Source organism: Alexandromys fortis, unplaced genomic scaffold (assembly GCF_014885135.2).
Source record: "Alexandromys fortis isolate MF-2015 unplaced genomic scaffold, M_Fortis_MF-2015_v1.1 scaffold_15, whole genome shotgun sequence".
NCBI classification, from domain to species: domain Eukaryota; kingdom Metazoa; phylum Chordata; class Mammalia; order Rodentia; family Cricetidae; genus Alexandromys; species Alexandromys fortis.
This window is the reverse complement of record NW_026067911.1, coordinates 6,235,039-6,255,594: the sequence shown is the minus strand read 5'-3', so window position 1 is coordinate 6,255,594 and position 20,556 is coordinate 6,235,039. Positions and strand designations below refer to the sequence as shown.

Genomic DNA, 20,556 nt, shown 5'->3' with positions numbered 1-20,556 from the left:
CGGATAGGGGAGCAGGGAAGCACACATCTTAATTAAGGGAGCCATCTTAGGGTTGGCAAGAGATTTGGTGCTCCCAGGTGCCCAGGGCGATGTCCCCAGTTAGTTCCTGGGGCAGCTGAGGACAGAGAACCTGAAATGACCCTATCCTATAGCCATACTGATGAATATCTTGCATATCACCATAGAACCTTCATCTGGAGATGGATGGAGATAGAGACAGAGACCCACACTGGAGCACTGGACTGAGCTCCCAATGTCCCAAGGAGGAGCAGAAGGAGGGAAAATATGAGCAAAGAAGTCAGGACCACGAGGGGTGCACCCACCCACGGAGACAGTGGGGCTGATCTATTGTGAGCTCACCAAGGCCAGCTGGACTACGACTGAAAAACCATGGGATAAAACCGGACTCTCTGAATATGGCGGACAATGAGGGCTGCTGAGAAGCCAAGGACAATGCCACTGGGTTTTGATCCTACTTCATGTTCTGGCTTTGTGGGAGCCTAGCCAGTTTGGATGTCCACCTTCCTAGACCAAGATGGAGCGGGGAGGACTTTGGACTTTCCACAGGGCAGGGAACCCTGACTGCCCCTCAGACTGGAGAGGGAGGGGGAGAGGAGTGGGGGGGAGGGGGAGAGGAGAGGGAGGAGGGGGGAAAAGGGAGACGGGGAGGGAAATGGGAGGCGGGGAGGAGGCGGAAATCTTTTTTTTTCAATAAAAAATTATATTTAAAAAAAAATAAATAAGTAAAAATAAAAAAAAAAGAAATCCTCAAGTGTATTTTACAACAAAACCTTTCACGAAACAAACGAGGTAGACAGCAATATTTATCATTTAAAAATACAAGAGCTAGCCAGGCAGTGGTGGCATATGCCTTTAATCCCAGCACTCAGGAAGCAGAGGCGACGCACGTGGATCTCAGTGAGTTGGAGGCCAGCCTGGTCTACAAAGCAAGTTCTAGGAAAGAAACCCTGTCTTGAAAAACCAAAACAAACAAACAAACAAACAAACAAAAAAACCCAAAAAAGAAAAGAAACAGAAAAAAATTATAAGTGCAATTTGGTAAATGTTTAATAAGAACATATGTTTATAAAAACGTATCTTTTACTTTCATTTGCAAACCCATTGTTCCCAAAATGTGAAATCCAACACAACACAAAACATGCAAATGCATATGGATGTGTGAACAGTATTCTTGTAACAGTGCTTTTAGTAGCACTAAAGTTCAAACTATAATGCTATCTAATCACCATTGAGCTAAAAAAAATATATATTAAAGGGGGCTCATATTCTATTAACACATGAAATATACCTAGAACTTTGGTATTTTTTCCTTCAAATGTCACAATTCTCTAATAGTATGCTTTCCTAAATCTACATAGAATATAGATGAATAACTGTTAAAATTTATGTAAAAATAATACTTGGATTTGTATCAGGTAACTTAATGTTTCTATACCTGGTATTCCAGCTTTGCTGGCAGAAGTCTTTGTCCCACTCTGAGGAGCATTACCACCAGGGGACAAGATCTCTGTAGGGTACGTAGTCCCCAAAGTGTCCAGTTCTCCTCGGTTTGAAGAAAAAACCAAGTCCAGGGATGGCAGCTTCAGCATGCATTCTACTCTTGATACTGGCAAACAACTAAATTTGATCTGTGAAGGCTAAAGAATAGAAAGCAAGAAAAAAAAAAAGATTTCTAGGAACTGCATGGTCAAAACAATTTCATATTGGAATCTAAAAGTTATATGTAATTTCCATTTAAACATTCATATACACCAAATGTATTATGTTTAATCATCTGACATTTAAAAGTAATTTAATCTAATGTCACAACTTACAAAAAACAGAAGGATGGAACATAAGCCAAAATGCATTAACAAAATGGTACAATCTTTATGAAGCTAAACATTCTAGACATACAGGTTTATTCTAATGCCTGGCTCTTGGGGCTCTAGGGAAGGAGGATTACTGCAAATTCAAGGTCAACCTAGTACATGCCAGCCTGGGCTACTAAGTTGAGATCTTGTCTAAAACAAATAAGAAGATTCACTGACATTAGGATAATTCAGCATCTTAAACATATTTATGCCCATAGTATTTTTGCAAATAATCCAATGTTTTAAAGGAAGTAATCTTTAAAATTAAAGTAATTTAATTTTAAAAATTAAAAAACACTGTTGTGTTAGTAACAAAGGTTTTTACACACCTTCAAGTACTTAGCATATTTTATCAGAATTAGCAAAACTCCAGAGTATCAGACTAGAGATCTTTTGGCAAACAGTAACTGTAGAAAATCCCTGCAACAGATCACACTAGCAGTTTTCTTATTCTTATAGATTGATTTTAAAAATTTAACTGAATGGTAAAATGAACTTGAAGAATCGATACAAGCATCTTTCTAATCCTCTTTAACAAGTGGATAAAATCAAGGGATGATATGTATTCCTAAAGGTGTATTGATAAGGTTGCATTAAAGAATAAGATATTTTAAAACTACATAACAGTTCCAGAAACTCCATAAAAGGCATTATTGTGCCTTAATTACATTGCAAATCTGCCCAGAAAGAAACATAATGGTGAGAGCTAAGAATACAACACTAATAAAGAAATGAAATGCTTTCAAAAGGTTTAAAACTTAATTTTATTTAATAGAAGATTGAGATTAAGAAGTGGAAAACTCTTAATCTATAAAACTGCTCTGAATAGTAAATACATACATACAGTTTTAAATATACTTCTCAGGAATTATCAAACTTCTAAGCCATTATAGTCATTGTATCAAACATTTGTAAAGCTATGACTCAGAAAAAATTTGAAGAGAAATACTGTAGAAATTTCAAATACAATATTGTCTTTATGAAGAAATAACACACATCACCTGAACTCGAACATAAACCACAACATCTACAGGGAAGGAAGAGTAAGCAGACGTTGAAGATGACACTAGGGAGGTTGTTGATTCTTCCATAGGATCTGGGATTTCAAAATGCCCCATATCTTCATCTTGTGAGCTGACTGCTGTTAAAATATTTAGTTTCAAGTTTTATAACATATCAAGGGCAAACCATTAGAAAATCCCTATCTCTAACTAGTATCAACATCAGAAAGTTGCTTTTAAGTCTGTCCGTTTACATATTCTTGCCTACTCAAATCTCAATTTCATCTCCCAAATTAAATTCTTCCACATCACAAACTATATACAGAAAACCGCACCTACGACTTGCCTACAAAGAAAGTTCAGTGCAAGAAACACATTAATCATTAATGTTGTCACTATTTAGCAGTACCCTTGAAATCAAAAAGCTTGGTTCTTCACTTGCAAAGAAGAGTGAGATGACCTCTCTGGTTCTTCTCCAGTTCTGTAACTTGTTTTATAATGGAATATATAACAACGTTTAATAGCACTGAGAAATTCTAATAATATCTAAAATCAGAACGTATATGAGAATACTTACCTGTATAATTCCTTTCAATTGGTGTAATTGGGATAGTTTCCAGAGCCTTCTCCAGAAAGTCCAATAGACAAGGGCTAATAACCATTTCTTCTGGTAATGACTGAAGTGCTACCCAGGCATAGAGCTTGGCTGTTTTTACTCCTCCACTGCCTTTTCCTTTGGCTAGAAAGTCAATAAATATGATGTACATTGAATGAAATTCAATAAAATGTCCCAACAAAACATGGCAAGTTATGAGAAATTAGAATTGTATGACAGCTTAATTAAGTGAAGTACTTTACCTAAGACTACATAAGAAAACAAAAATAGGCTGATAGAAATGATACATTGTTAGTCTACAAGTATCATTAATGATTTATAATACTATGTTTATTCTTAGTTATGCCAGGCTATACATTATGTTCCAAATTTTCAATTTTATACTTTTGCTAAGTTTTTGGCTGATGTTAGTCCATCTGTTCACTTAAAAAGATAGCAAAGCTTGACTAATATGATTTAGTGGAAAGTGGAGGTGAACTATCACAGCTTTTGGATTTTTTATGCTTAGTATATACACACTGAGAATACTTCTATACATTGGATGCCATGTCTCATTCTACAAAATCTAGTATTTCTGCTTCATAAAATGCATAAAAATATCTAACAAAGTCTTAGTTAATTTTGTCTTTAATACCCAATTTAAACATTAGCTGTTTAAATATCGAAAAATGCCCCAAATCTGTAAGCCCTAACTTCCTCCATTTTATAAAATGGAATTCCAGTATGTGCCTCATTGTAAATGGATCTAGCTATGCTTTGTCAATTGAAAAGTGGTTAGCACTAGGCATTACCATCATGATTCTTTACTGAGTATTTTAAAGGGTTGATATATCATGTGAAATTCTCAAATTGAAACTTCTTTAATGATTTTTCCCTATGTTAGAAATTATACCATATATACTTTACACATACATACATACATACACGTGTATGTATGTATGTGTAAAGTATCATTTATGTGCTATGATAGCCATTTCCAAGATGGCTGTCAAGGATCCTTGCTGGCTTTCAAGCTCTAGTTCCCATCCTCAATGATCTGCACAACTAGTAAGAAACTAAATGTAGTACTCTGTGATATTTAAAGCTATTAAGAATTTCAGGTTCAGTCAGCTCTTCTTTTAATCATTCCACTCAAAGGTTGTGAACTGCAATGTCATAAAAAATACTCCCATCCCAGTTGAGATGCCCTCATGTGATGTCCCAGTCAGTCAGTCAGTCAGTCAGTCAGTCAGTCAGTCAGTCACATGACTAGGACAGGATGGAAAAATCTTCCTAGTTTACTCAAGTATTAGGGTCTCCTAGCCAGCATCTTGACTTCAAGGTCATCAAGGACTCTTTTAAATTGAGACTTATCAAGGCAAATTCCTCTTTTTTTTTTTTAAATCAACAAGGCACTGTGATTAAGTTTATATGTTTTCGGTAATTCACTGTGTTACAACAGATAATTAATAATTGCAAGCATTGCAGTATATTCATATATGTGTAAATTTGATCCCTAGCTGACCATAGCTCTCAAACTTAAACCACATGAACTATCCCTTTGGTAAATATACATTGTTCTAAAAGTGTTGTTTATTTATTAAGCTTATTCTCATGTAACAAAAATTCAAGAAAGAGTCTAAAGTAGTTATTTTATACAGATGTTTCCACAGATGGATTTTATATAGCTATTACTGACAAGTCTATGTCCTTTCTTAAACAAAAGAATTAAAAAGTCTAAACAGAGCAAGTAAAAGAACTAAAAACTAAGAAAAGCATGACAGTGTAGTCTCAAATACCTGAGGGAATAGGTGGGGGTTGGGGAGGAAGTAAGGTGTTAGTCTTGCTCTGGACAGTGCAAGGTAAAGGAGGAGAAGAAGGAGATGCTGCGTTATCTTTCATACCATACAACTTGGACTCTTTGGAGAGTGTTCTAGGCAAGGAAGATCCTCTGGAGGCATTAGGTGACTCAGTCTTTAATGTCTTAGAATTGTAATGCAACTGTATTAAAAAAAATTCAAAATAAAAATTTGGTAGATGAAGAAACAGTGTGAAATACAGAAGATGTAGATCAAAGAAACATTGGTTCAAGAGCCTGAAGTCTTAGCTCCAGCTTTGTGAGTTAGCTTTCAGGTTCTGGAAACTTCTTGCCTTTTTCATTATTTAAATTAAAGAGATCAATCTAGATCATGTTTAAAGTTCTTTTGAGCTTAAAGTCTAAAAGTCAATAATTGTTGAAGTTAAAACATTATTATTTAATGAAATTATAGTAGGCAAGCCTACTATTAATATCAGTATCACTTCTTTCTGCCAAACTTTCATAGGAAAAGATGTATGAGCAAAATGGTAAGCCACAATTTAGATACTCTCATATTCAGACTATGGCTACATTAGGTAAGCCAGAAAGTTTTTTTTTTTAATAAAACAAGCAAAAGACAAATATATTATAGAAAATAAACACTGCTACTAATGGTCTAGTCTCTTATTCCAGACAATCAGGTTTTTACCTTTACGTCCACTCCAGGAATATAAAACACTGTTGTTTCTAAGTCACTGGGCTTGGTCTGTAGAGAGGATGGCACTTTCTTGCCCGTCATTAAATGAGTGGTAGAAGCATAATTAGTTTGAAATTTTTTCTTTTTTGAAGGAGAATCTTGATCTAAACTCCTAGAACTTCGATCATAACTCCTACAGTTAAAAAAAAAAAGGGAGGGGGTATTATTTTTGTTAAAAAAAACTATTTCTTTTCTTTTGTTTCAAAACAAACTTATATTTATATAGTAAATGAAAAGTAATTAAAAAATTTGAAAAAGGAAAGATCAGAACTTTTAGTTAGATTAATGTTTTAGAGAAGTGATAATAATGTTTTATGTTTTAATGCTAGCTATATGTATGAATGTATGTATGTATTTATGTATGTATGGTTTGTGACAGAGTCATGGTGAGACTAGGCATTCCCCTGCCTCCACCTTCCAAATGCGGTATGCACAGCCATATACAGTTGCCTTTATTCTTTGCTAAGTTCACAACTGTATCACTTAAACATAACAGGATGAACCAAATGCAGCTAAACATTAGCAGTCTTTTATGGTTCAATTAAAACAGTCTACCAGTTGTTCTTTAACCACCATTACTATATTTATAAGATATTGTAATTGTCTAAAGTGTTTTTTATTCTCTTATTTTGTAAAAATTTCATTTGATAGACCGTTAAAATCTTTCAGACATATATAAAAAATAAAGGGAATGAAGTGGAGAATCTATATTGCCGATTTCAGCAGCTGTTAGCATTCTTCCATTTCTACATTTCTACCTTCTTACTTTCTGGTAACTATTACCTTATTTTCATAACTAATTATTTGACCAGGAGAGAAGAAAATTCAAGGAAAAAGCTGATGAAATGGCTCAGCCAGGAAAGCATTTTCAACAGCAACCATGAGGATCTGAGTTTAAGCCTCATAGCCCAGAAAAAAAAAATAATGGTGACACATATTCATAATCCCAGTACTGTGTAGTTACAGATAGGAAGATCCTTTGGGCTCTCTGCTCAGTCAGTGTAGCCTACTTGGTGAGCTGTTGCCAGGTAGGTTAAAGACCCTGCTTAAAACACAGAGTGGAAGGTATCTGAGGATTGATACCTCAGTCTGCTTCCGACCTCCACACACAAAAACACATACATATATCCACACATGAACATACACACAGCCAAAAAAAAAAAAACCCACAATCTAATGCTAAATCTGTTTATATCATTATTTAGTTAATGATAAAAACAAGTGGTAATCTTGCAGTTATATCCTGAATATTTCTATTTAGTGAGGCCATATTTCAGTCTTTTCTTTTTCTTTTTTCTTTCTTTTTTTTTTTTTTTTTTTTTTTTTGGATTTTCAAGACAGGGTTTTTCTGTAGCTTTTTGGTTCCTGTCCTAGAACTAGCTCTTGTAGACCAGGCTGGCCTCAAACTCACAGAGATCCGCCTGCCTCTGCCTCTGGAGTGCTGGGATTAAAGGCTTGTGCCACCACCGCCAGGCATTCAGTCTTTTCTTATTTGTTTGTAAACATATCAAAATTCCTAATCAAGAGTCCTGCATTAATTATTCTTTAAAACAAAAATGTATTCAATACAAAGGCAAGAAAAAATTTAGGCTTGTTGAAAAACTTCCAAAGAATTCTTTAATTATATATGTGTGCGGTAAGTGCTATTGGGAATTAAATCCTGTACTAAGACAATAGGTACACTCTACCACTGAGTTAAAATCCTCAGTCTAAAGATCTATTTTAATTAAAAAATTTACCAATTTCTAAATCAAATAGTCACTTTTAATTGCCAGAAGATATGTATTTGTTCTAAAGAATTGTATGTTATACAAATGACCACTATAACTATGACCAGTTTCTTTTAAATTAAATGTGCAGTTTTGGATAGGGAAAAGTCTGTGATAATTCATGGTATAGGAACAGTGTTTCTGACTAATGAATTACATGTAGCTTTTCCAGCTAGTCTCTTACCTTCTTAAACTTATATCATCATGCTCCTGCAAAAGAGTGGTCGGGTGGAGGACACATTTCCCACTGTCAATTTCTACCCGTATATCAAGTTCAAAGTCAATATTTCTCTCAGTAGCTGTGCCACTAAGACTTCGGTTGACTGGTGTTGTAGGCCAGCGTTCAGTAAGAAGTTGATGAACAGCAGCAAAGCCTGTGGCTTTCTTCCGAGAGGTATGTCTGCAGAAAACAAGGAATTGTTCCTTATAGCAAACTGAAGTCTTCCTAATGAGCTATTTTCCAATGTAATGTGAGAAATAGTATGCAAAGAAATTTTATTATTTTATAAAATAATAGAAATTATTCAACTAGTTAATCCTAAGTAAAAAGTTTTTTTTTTTTCCAGGTTTAATGGAGTTGCAATTATGAACTGACCATTATCTGTTAGCAGATGCTAGGAGATGAAGACACAGGCATAAACACAACCATCAATGAGTGTGAACACCAGTGTACAAACTATACTCTCTGGAAGAGGTCTCATTTCCACAAATTGCAAAGTCTAAATGCTGGCTTCCTGTTCTTATTTAAAGACAGAAGAATAAGGAAAGGTAGAGGAGAAAAATGCAAAGGTCTTCGACATGTGATGGAGCTGAACACCACACACAAGGGTGATGACACTGATCCTGATGTTGCTCCACAAATTTATTCAAGCTGTTAGCACAGCACTCAGGAGGCTGCCAGACTGACTACACAGCAGGAACTTATCCCTAGGAAGAAAAAGTAAAACAAAACAACCCCCCAAACCCTCCAACTAGATTAAAGACTTAAATATAAGACCTATTATGATAAAACTCCTTGGAGGAAACAAAAGAAAAATTTCTATGACACTGATCTTGACAATGATTTCATAGATACCACAATTTTAAAAGCACAAGAAAATAAAAGAAAAAACAGACAAAATTGTATCAAACCTAATAAGTTCTGTGTCTCCAGAGCAAAGGAAATAATCAGCAGAGTAAAATGAAGCATATGAACTAAGACAAGAGGTTAATTTCTAAAACACATAAGAAACTCATAGAGATAAACAGAAAAATAGAAAAAAACCCAAAACCCAATTATAAAAAGAACTTATAGCCAGACTAATCCCAGCATGTGGGAGGCAGAGGCAGGTGGAGCTCAAGGCCAGCCTGGTCTTGTGTGAGTGAGTTCCAGGACAGCCAGGGCTGACAGAGAAACCTTTTTCTTTTGGGCCACCAACCAGCTCTCAAATGACACAGAGGATTTTCTTTAGTTTTGAATTCTCAGCCCAGCTAAGGCACATTTCTGGCTAGGTCTTTTAAGTTAAAATAATCTGTTTCTCTCTATCTAGCTTTTGCCTCAGGGCTTATTACCTTCCTTACTTCTTACTTCTCTATTGCTGCTTCTCTATTGCTGGCTTGCTAGCATAGGCCTGGCTTCTTGCCCAGGGTGTGTCCCTCATTCCTTCCTTCTCCTTTTCTCACTCCTTACTCTCTTCCATAGATATCTCCTCCCATTTATTCTCTCTGCCTGCCAGTCCCACCTATCCTTTTTCCTGCCTGGCTATTGGCCATTCAACTCTGTATTAGACCAATCAGGTGCCTTAGGTAAGAAAGGTGAAACAAATACAACACATTATTACATAATTAAACGAAACAAATGCAGCATAAACAAAAGTTACACACTTTTACACAGTTAAAAGTAGTATTCTGCAGCATAAACAAATGCAACACATATTTGCCCAGCTAAAATATTATTCTACACCAACCCTCATCTGATCTGGCAACAACTCTTCAGCCAATTATTGGTAATAGCCCTTTCGAATAAGCCAATCAGAATAGTCAAAGAACAATCCCCCCCTTGCTTCTGTGGCCCCTTTAAAAGTAGACTGTACCAGCTATTCGAGGTCTCTCAGCTTCCCGAATGCTGGGGGACCTGTCATGACAGAATTAATAAAATCCTCATGCTTTTGCATCGGATGTGGTGTGTGAGGTGGTCTCTGGGGGCGACTCCTCCTCGGTGTTTGGACACTAGAGTCCAACAGTAACATTAGAAAATTGTGGATATGAATTTTAGAATTACTCAAAAATTAATACTTTTTAAATTTGTTGTTGTTAAGACTTTATATTTTTGAGACAAAGTCAAATACAGCCTAGGTTGGAGTAGGGCTTGTTATGTAGTTTAGTAGGAGGATCTTAACTCCTGATTCCACTGCTGGGATTACAGGCATGTGACATCATGCTTGGCTCGTTAAATATTAGGCTAGATAAAATGCCTTAGGTTTATGTCTAGATTCTGATACTGCCTAAAGATCTTAAAATAAAAGGCTACTCACGAGGGCTTCCTATAAATATAGAATCTTTCCCTCTCACGATCTTCATCTTTTTCATCCTTTTCAGAGTCTTCACTGGTAGAAGACAGACTGTCATCCCGTCGGCCATCTTCGGATTGGAAAGGGACATTTGGTGAAAAGCTTCCTGTGGTTTTGGGAGAGCTGAACACCGAGCATGATCCTTCACTGTTTGATGAGTAATGCGATGGACCTTCAATAGTTACGGACAAAAGATCCAGTTCTGTCTCCTCTGGAAACTGAGTATAAAAATGGTAAATACAAATCAGATTTTTTTTCAAATTCTCTCTCAATTAAAAACAGAAAAACTAAAAATATGAAAGATCTAAGTGTAAACATTTATACTCTCTGAGTTGAATTTCCTCATTGTGAACTGAAAGGAAGGGCAGGCTCAGGGACAAATAAAAAGGAGAAAGGACAACCACAGAGTCACCACTGACACCTGAAAGTCACAGCGTCATTTTACTTTAGAGGAACGTAAAAGACCATACTTTAATCAGTTCACACCGAGCAGAAGCAGATTATGAGGAAAGAAAAAGAAATCGACCATAAATCAGAATGGAAGAACAGGCCCATGATGAGCACAGTGACTGAGTGCAGATATCTCCTAGAGAAGTTGCTGTGGACAAATCTCTAAAATGAAACCTTCATGAATTGATGGAAGATATGTAAACATCTGAATAATAAAACATGTATCAACTACTCAAACCTAGCAATGCTGTATTTTAAGTAAATAACTTGTTTAAATACTGTACCTCTAGTTTGGGATTTTACTGGAGGCCACAGTTTTAAAGTGTCCAAAACGCCAGCAAAACTTGCTCTGAGCTGATTTCAGTTTCCCATCTAATGCTGCTCTAGTGCCATCTAAACCTGATTAGCCCCAATAAAGTGCAACTAGAAAGGTAAGGTAATTTATTATTAAAAAGTAGATGCTACTGTAAGATTCATAGTAAAATCAAAACATTAAACATTTGTAGAAATCAGGTGTTCTTCACTTAAAATATAAGGGTGTTATTGAGTAAATAAATAGATAATTTTAGGACATCTTTCAATTTTTAAAGTTGATAAATTTCTCTAGGGAATTACCTATTTGCTTGATATGTATTTTATATAAAAATCATACCTTCATAATCTATTATCTAGTATCTAATCTCATGTTATCTAATTTAAGATTTATTATATATAAATGGGGTATATTATTATTTAAAAATAGGACATAAATTACCTTCAGTTATTTTTACATTTAATTGTGTGTGCTGGAGGTGGGGTAGGGTAGGTGGCAGCACACGTGTGCCACTGTAAAGTTTTTGTCAAACTTATATATCATTCATTTTTTTAAAAAAAATATTAAGCAGGATGGTGGGGGCACACACCTTTAATATCAGCATGTGGGAGCCAGAGGCAGGCGAATCTGTGAGTTTGAGGCCAGCCTGGTCTATAAGGCAAGCTTCAGGATAACCAGGAATACATAAGAAACCCTATCTTGAAAAAACAAACAAAATGAAACAAAACAGTGTGAAAAGTATTTTCTTTTATGGGTATATGTATGTATCTAAGTACATGGATGTGCACTACATGTGCGCAAAGAAGAAAGAGGTCAGAAGAGGACATCAGATTTTCTGGAACTGGGGTTATAGGTGGTTGTAAGACGCCGTGTGGGTGCTTGGAACTGAACCCAGGTCTTCTAAAAGAGCAGCAAGTGCTCTTAACTGTTAAGCCATGTGCTCAGACCTTGTATTACATTCTAATTGCTTTGAGATTAAATACAGTATAATTATGGGATGCATGTTGAGACTCAAGTCTGAAAAAATAAAGACAAGGAAACATATTTGGAGTGATTGCCAATTTTCTTTTGTAAAACTGAAATTTGAAAGAAAAATTCTAGGCAGATTAAATGCCTGGTGTTGTACATGGGATAATGTGTGTGTTATACAGATGTATATAACATTAGTGATTAGTTTAATGACACATTCAGAAAAAAAACTTATTAAAATATTAAGTATTATGTAGCACATTTTTACACTGTTCTGAATACAGTGACAATTTTTTAAATGATTCTTTTCATTTTTTTTAATATTTTGGTTCTAGGGATCAAAATCAGGGATTTATGCATGATGGCAACTATTCTACTAGTGAATAATACCTCTTGTCCTGTTTTTGTTTAAAGACTAAATTGCCCAGGCTGAGAACAGAAGCAACAACACGTGACTGTATTCTGAGCATTTGGAAGCGAAGGCTATCTTCAGTGACAGTGAGCTTAAAGTCAGTGTAGGCTAGATGAAACCCTGCCTCAAAAACTGAAACAAAACTAAGTCATTCATGCTGGGTTTGCACTTCCTGTTTTGTCAAGGAGCTGAAATTACAGGCATGTGTTGTCACACTCGGCTCTGAATATAACATTTAATAAATACTAATGCATCACAGTGACTTAAAAGAATTGATAGTCAATGATCAATTTGCTATTTGGAGTTAGATTTGACTTGAATTTGAAGCACTTAACAAAGATTGCTGATTTTAAAATGACTCACTTTGTAGTTAAATGCAAGGAAAAAAGATTAATTTCAGGATTAACAAATTGATAGTAATTGATTTAGTAAACTTCAACTTTAAAGCTTAAAACCTGGTTCAGTTGATATAATAATCTGATTAAAGTTTATTAATTTGAAGGTCAAGTAAAATTAAACTACAAGTAAATGTAAAACCCAAAAGGGGTATTATGAAATAAACATAACAAAAACAATTCCAACAATCTTAACTCTTTACATAAAGTATTTCTGAAGCTTCAGCTTAGTTTGAAAAGATATTTTAAAAGAAATTCAGGGTATTAATTAGTTTTAAAGTAAAATTTTATGTTGATTTCATAAGTACCTGAAAGTACCCTTCCCCTGGAGAGCTGGGCTGTGGTGAACTTCCCCACACTGTATTTTTCAACTTAATTAAAATAATAAGAAAAGAAAATAAAACTCATGAAAAATAAAGACAATATAAACAAATATTCCCCAAATAAACATTTTCACATGAATTTTGAAGTGCTATAGTGTATAGCTCTGAAGTTGGCATTTCTTCTAGTGTCTACTATTTATAAATTATGAACTTAATACATAAATGAGTATGTATTTCACATTAATAACAGTGTAAAAGACACAAATTATTTAACGTTGATCCTCACTAAGAAAATTGCTCAACAAAACAACTCCATGTAAAAGCAAGCAGCTATGGGATTTTTACTTTACACACACTTGGTCATCTGCAGTGTAGCTGTTGTAGGCAGCGCCTGCTTGCTGGTGGTGCAGATACTTCACCTATGACAACTTTCACTTTCACCATAGGCAACAATTCATATTTTTAAATTTATTCTTAAATTTCATTTCATTTTTTTAAACTACTAAGCAACACAAATTTCTAACAAGTACTATCTCTCTTACTGTATCCTGGATGTTAAAAGTTACTCTGGGTCCAGGAGATGCCGCATCCACACGGATTTCTGGAAGCTCATCAGTTTCTCCTATTCGAGAACTATAAGTAATAAAATAGTTATAAAATAAGCATAAATATATAACACAAATATAAAACACCAATAGTCTCATTTAAAAACTCATGACTTTATAGAAGTCTTATTAATGACATTAACATTCTATGTCTAAATACTGACCTTATCAGATGATTTAATTTTTGGAATCCCATACATTAGCCTTCAACAAGTGAAAAAGCCTCGATGTTTCTTTCAATTAACTTTACATTGTCTAAAACTAAACCATATAAACAGGATTTATGCTTTTTATTTTTATTTTTTGGAGACAGGGTCTCCTATGTCCCAGGCTAGCCTCGAAACCATTGTGTAGCTGAGAGAAAATGCTCTTGAACTTTTGATCCCCTTGCCTGTCTGAAGAGCTACCATTACAGGCATGAACCACTCAATTTATGTTGTACTAGGAATTGAACCCAGGGCTTCATATATGCCTGGCAACCACTCTACCAACTCAGCTACAACCCACCTCAGAAATTTCTACATCTTATTTTTATAGTGCTAAATTAATACTAAACGAGTTTTTAATGTGCAAATCATCCTTCCTAAATTGACTATTTAGAAAGCAACTACCAGTATGTAAATTTTATTTTCTTTGGATTATTTATAAGCTTATACATAAATCATATCTAGATAAGTTTGCTTTACTAAAATTTTGTTACTGCATTGCAGATTAAACACAGTGGAGCTTTCCTCAAACTAATGATGTATGATGGTAATTACTAATAAAGGTGATTTTTTAAAATTATTATTATACAGCTGGAACACAGTAAAAACCAAAAAGTACTGAATCTTAGTTGGTTAGAAGCCAGCAATTTTATAATTGTCTTACTGGTGGAAATATGTATTACCTTGCTCTTTCCATTCTCTTAAGGGGTGGTCTTCCAGAAGCTGAAATGCTCTTTGATCGGCTGTAACTTGGTTTGTAACCTAAACCCCATTTATCCTTGAGGGAAGCAGCCTAATAAAATGATAGAGAAAAAAAAAGTGACTCAAGGCAATTATATAAAAATGTGGCATTTCACTTCAGCTAAAACAAAAACTATGTTAGTTCTTTCACCTCCAGGTGACTTTAAATGAATCTGGCATAAATGAATCAAGTACCACAACAATCAGCTATCTTGATGTCATAGTATCCCTTAGGAGGATGAGACAATGGAAAGAAGAGCTACTGACTAACTCAACAGCAAAGGAAAAGATTGGGGAAGGGAAGCAGAGGACAGAAGCAAAGTGAGAATAAAGGAAATAATTAATTAGAGGAAAAGAAGGGAAAAAGAAAATGAGCAAAGATCCCAGGGAAAAGCTAGGTATGTGTTGAAAAGACACATTATTCTTTATTATTTCAAGGATCATTCAAATTGCACCCCTGCTGCAGATCTCTACTTCACTGTAACAGAGGAAAGAGACTGGGATACTCAAATGTGCTAAGGTACTGCATACTAAAAGGATTCTGACACAGTTGAATATTCACGAAATCGTAGAGATCAAAGGGGAAATGTTGAGTGAGATAAGTATTAAGACGGTAGATGAAATTTCTATGATATCTTTAATAATCTCTATCAAGTTTTATTTTTAGCAACGTACCAGATAAACTACCTTAGAAACAGCACAGATGTATTATTTTACTTAGTGTATGACTTTCAGTATAATTTTAAATATGTAACTATGTACTGTTATTATCAAAGTCTATTACTTTCAGAGAATAGCAATGGATAAATTAAAATGCATTTAATCTTTAAATAATTTAGAGTAGAACTTGAGAAAGGTTCTCTGGCAGTTAAAAGTGATTGAGAGATCACCTATAATCTCCCCCCATCTCTACCCTTCTTTTGGAGCTGTTTTTATTTTCAGTTTCTAGTTCCATGAAAATATGACCATACAGAAAGTAATAATCCTTCCTGAGCTATAAGAGAAGGGCAAAATGCTGCACCAAGGATTTGAAAAAGCAGGTAAATACATAAATGGGAGTTTCAGCTGATAAGAACAGAATTCACAAGAAGAGAATGTCATAAGGACAGTGCCCTGCCAGGAAATCTAAGGGAATGTAGTGGAGAATCCTTATTGACTTCTCTGTGCCTTGTTTTCTCATTTTTAAAATACAAGAAAAGGTGACTTCTTAGAACTATTGTGGAGCTTTATAATGTAAAGTGTTTTAAATAGTGTCTGGTACACAGGTCTGCTATTCAGAAATCAGGTGGTGTTATTACCAGCATGAACAAAAAACATTTTATCATTGTTAGGTTTCAAAAAGCAAGCATTTGAAAATAGTCTTCTAAAATTTTTAAGTATGTACTCACTCGCATACTGGATCTCCGTAACTTTTTACGAACATCTCTTCGGATGTCATTCACAGCCACAGACTCCAGCTGTTGGTAACGCTGAATTTCCTGGTTTATGGTTCCTTCACTTGCACCCAATTTTCTAAAGGAAAACAAAACAAAACAAAATCAAAAAGAAAAAGAAAATCAAAGCAAAAAAAAAAAAAAAACCCACCAAAATGGAGAGAGGGTATTGTAAAGAAGCAAGAAAGTAAAACTGATTTTCAACTGCTCCCTTCTAGTTCTTCCACTTGTCAGAGAAGCAAATGACTATGTCTGGATGGGTCAAAACACCTGCAGCTTTAACACTCGTATCTGGAAAATTAAAAAGGCCCACTTGTTGTGGGATATTTGCACACTTGTGAAGATGTATTTGTTGTGATTGGTATAATAAAAAGCGGAACAGCCAATAGCTAGGCAAGAGTTACAGGTGGGATTTCCAGGGGGAGAATGAGGAGGAGGAATTGAGACCAGCGAGACACCAAAGAAGCTGGATATATGGTACAAATCAGAGGTAACCAAGCCGATAGACAGAATATAGATTATAAAAGTATGGAGTAATTAAATTATAAGAGATAGTTGGGAAAAGTCTACACTAAAGCCAAGCTTTCATAATTAATAAGTCTCCATGTTGTTATTTGTGAGCTGGTGGCCCAAAGAAAAATCCATCTGCACCCACTAACATCTGAGGAAAGGTTTTTATACTCTCTACCCATTGATGTAGCAAAAGGTGATAGCAATCTCATGCAAATCAAACACTAACTCTGCAGAAAAATGTATATACGATTTTGGAAGACTAATACATTCTGCCTCAAGTTATTTTTATACCTGAGAGTAAAACTCAAAATGATGGAAAATATGAAACATTACATGATAATTTGCAGACAAATTCTAAGGTCACACCTTTCATTTCTCAAAACTCCTGTATTTGTGAGAAGTCATGATTGAATAATAACAACAAAATCTCCACAGGTATAAGTATTTGAAGATTATGAAAGAGGAGGCATGGCTACCACCTTTGAGAAAATGTAAGCTTCAAAGCTTAGCAAGAATATTTATTCTTGCACAAAAGGTACTTAGTAAAATTACAATACAACACATGTAAAAAAAAAACAAAAAAGGTTACTGATGTTTACTGCCTTACCTCTACTATTGTTCTAAAGAACTGTTAATATCAACAGGCAAGATTAAAAAAAAAACTCACTGACTTTGAATTCGTATTTATAAAAGCACTCTTTTTTCTCATCATTACATTTGGAAATAGTTTTCTCATCATTACATTTGGAAAAAGCTATTTAACCTTACAACTACACTGTGAGGTTCACTGTGAGACAACATGTCACACCAGAACAGGTACCCATAAATGCTGATAATTAATTCCTCAAAAAAAAAAAACCTTCTAGAAACAGGGTTAGCAAGCTAACATACACATTCAACTATGCATGTAAATACAAGCAAGTGTGGACATGCACATGAGTTGTATATACGTGATATAAAGTCAGCCATTCACTTCACAGAAATAAGGAATTTTGAAGACATAAAACTGGGATCCAAGCTTGACTTTATTGCTAATGAGTTCAGAAAATTTACTGTACTTCTTGGAGTACTGATGACATCACTGATAAACTAAAAGGTTTCTTTCATCTTTAGCATCTTATTATTCTATTACTAGGCAATGCTATTTTAAGTTAAAAAACCAATGACATACTTAAGATCATCTATGACTTTCGCCTGTTCATTCAGTTCTCTGATGTCCACTAAACGTTTCATAATTTTTCTTCCTCTGGGTTCTCCTGGCTGGCTAGATGATGTTCCTTGTCTTCGATAATCTAGAGTTTCCTAAAAAATTGAACGTATATATGTTAATACCACTTCCAGTTCATACAGACAATCTATACTACAAAATTAATGCCTCAGATCAAAGAAAACATGCAAGAATCGAAGCCATCTATGGCAGGTAAGATGATTGCCGTTCTCCACTGATTCAGATCCCCTCATTTCATAAGAAGCCCACTGAATGCTACCTACGTTTCCCCATGAGTGTGCTCTGCATGCTCTCACATGGGACTGGCTAGACTGAGGGGAGCCCCACATTTCTGAATCACACAGATACTCTGCAGGAACAGAATAGCGCTGATTTTGGGGTGCCAGGCCTAGTAGGTGATTTACAAGTTGTTGCCCAAAGGTGAGTTTGTGGCCATCTCCACTTACTGTACTTCCATCTGAACTCTAAATAATAAACAGTATTATTAATTTAAAATTAATTTCAAAGACAAAACTATTTCATGATACAACAGATAAATATATTTAAAATATCTTTACATATCAAAACCAGAATGAAATCTGAAAGTCACTTTCTTTTAGACTACTAAGTAACTTGATACTACAGAATAAGCAGTATAGCTGGAAAAACACATTTTTAAATATATATGTCATGGTGTAAGCGCTTTGCTTTTTAAAAGACTTATTTGTAAAAATCTTTCCTAGGATATGGTTTACGGACCATAAGACGTCCATTTAGCATGTACAACTCCATGGTTTCAGGATATCTAGAACTCTACAGTCACCACCACACTCTGAGCATCACCCAGAAAAGCTCCTTTCTTTGTAGCAGGTCTTTCCATCCCAGTTCTCAAACCTTATCACCCACCCAGACTGAGGACCCACTGATCTACTTTCAATGTTTAGATTTATCGTACCTGACTTCCAATGTTATGTTGGTTAAGGCACATTTCAAACGTCATTATTATGAAATATACAACAGCACTGTAAAACGCAGACCCAGAAACCTCTACCTTCTTCCCTTTCTCCATACACAGTAATCACAACACACAAAATAACACTGAGTTTACCAGGTATATGTCTCAAGAAAAGCCAGTCTTGAAGCTCCTGCACTTACAGTATGGATTGTGGGAGACATAGTATCGACTTCGTCTTCATCTGACAGGTCAGCTATGTTCACTGAATTGAGGTCAGCAATGTCATCTATGTCTTCCTCTCCTGTCAGTGTTGTAAGGGTGTTTCCCAGAGCATTAAGCCTTTTGCCAATGTTAGGGTCCATGTGGACATCAATCCCACACATTTTCCACAATACATTGAGAGTCCAAGTTCCAGCACTACTACTTTCTGTTTAAATAAAGAAGTGGCATTTAAAAAAAATCCTAGGAATAAGAGTATAAGCAGTTCTAAAATGATGGACTTTTACAGCAAGGACTGTCCGAAACACCATACAGTGAATTGGTTTCCATGTGTAGAGTGTGAATCTACCTCTTTTGTATAATAGCATGACTCTTTATCTCAAGGACTACACATTTTTCTTCTGAGCACAACAGATATCCCTGTGCATGAGAAAACCATCATCAATTTATCCATCAGCTACAAGTAACTAAATAACTGGTCAAAGTAAACATCAAAGCTGTAAAAACAAAAATCTTTCTCTGTACTTAAGAAAAGATTTGTTGGATAAAGGAAGGTTGGATAGGGGAGCAGGGAAGCACATATCTTAATTAAGGGAGCCATCTTAGGGTTGGCAAGAGACTTGGACCTAGAGGGGCTCCCAGGTGCCCAGGGCGATGTCCCCAGTTAGTTCCTGGGGCAGCTGAGGATAGGGAACCTGAAATGACCCTATCCTATAGCCATACTGATGAATATCTTGCATAGCACCATAGAACCTTCATCTGGCGATGGATGGAGATAGAGACAGAGACCCACACTGGAACACTGGACTGAGCTCCCAATGTCCCAAGGAGGAGCAGAAGGAGGGAGAATATGAGCAAAGAAGTCAGGACCACAAGGGGTGCACCCACCCACGGAGACAGTGGGGCTGATCTATTGGGAGCTCACCAAGGCCAGCTGGACTGTGACTGAAAAAGCATGGGATAAAACCGGACTCTCTGAATATGGCGGACAATGAGGGCTGCCGAGAAGCCAAGGACAATGGCACTAGGTTTTGATCCTACTTCATGTTCTGGCATTGTGGGAGCCTAGCCAGTTTGGATGTTCACCTTCCTAGACCAGGATGGAGGGGGGAGGACTTTGGACTTTCCACAGGGCAGGGAACCATGACTGCTCTTCAGACTGGAGAGGGAGGGGGAGAAGAGTGGGAGGAGGGGGAGGGAAAAGGGAGACGGGGAGGGAAATGGGAGGCGGGGAGGAGGTGGAAATTTTTTTTTTCAATAAATAAAAAAAAAAAGAAAAGAAAAGATTTGTTGGGAGCTGTGCAGCCTAGTCTCAGATAAGCATATGACTACCTTTCCAATGTGTTTCCATGGAGCAAGGAACCTGTGGAAATGGACTCTCACTTGGTAAGGGCCAGTAGTCCATGGGACAGCATAGGAATTTGCAAAATTTGTGCAGGTTCTTTTCTCTTTCATTATATTGGTGATTCTTT

At 35.8% G+C, this 20,556-nt stretch overlaps 1 protein-coding gene across 1 annotated transcript in view; it reads right to left on the bottom strand.

The window, feature by feature from the left end:
- Positions 1-20,556, bottom strand: part of Bltp1 (bridge-like lipid transfer protein family member 1) — a 199,791-nt gene that overhangs the window by 24,445 nt on the left and 154,790 nt on the right. Inside the window, exons 59-72 of the mRNA XM_050138326.1 lie at positions 19,066-19,292; positions 18,195-18,395; positions 17,875-18,005; positions 16,146-16,269; positions 14,700-14,809; positions 13,748-13,838; positions 13,191-13,253; positions 10,308-10,561; positions 7,979-8,194; positions 5,978-6,158; positions 5,270-5,471; positions 3,453-3,614; positions 2,876-3,015; positions 1,457-1,658 (exon numbers count right to left, since the gene is read on the bottom strand). Coding sequence (XP_049994283.1) covers positions 1,457-1,658; positions 2,876-3,015; positions 3,453-3,614; positions 5,270-5,471; positions 5,978-6,158; positions 7,979-8,194; positions 10,308-10,561; positions 13,191-13,253; positions 13,748-13,838; positions 14,700-14,809; positions 16,146-16,269; positions 17,875-18,005; positions 18,195-18,395; positions 19,066-19,292 — 2,304 coding nt within the window. The remainder of the gene's footprint in view (positions 1-1,456; positions 1,659-2,875; positions 3,016-3,452; positions 3,615-5,269; positions 5,472-5,977; positions 6,159-7,978; positions 8,195-10,307; positions 10,562-13,190; positions 13,254-13,747; positions 13,839-14,699; positions 14,810-16,145; positions 16,270-17,874; positions 18,006-18,194; positions 18,396-19,065; positions 19,293-20,556) is intronic.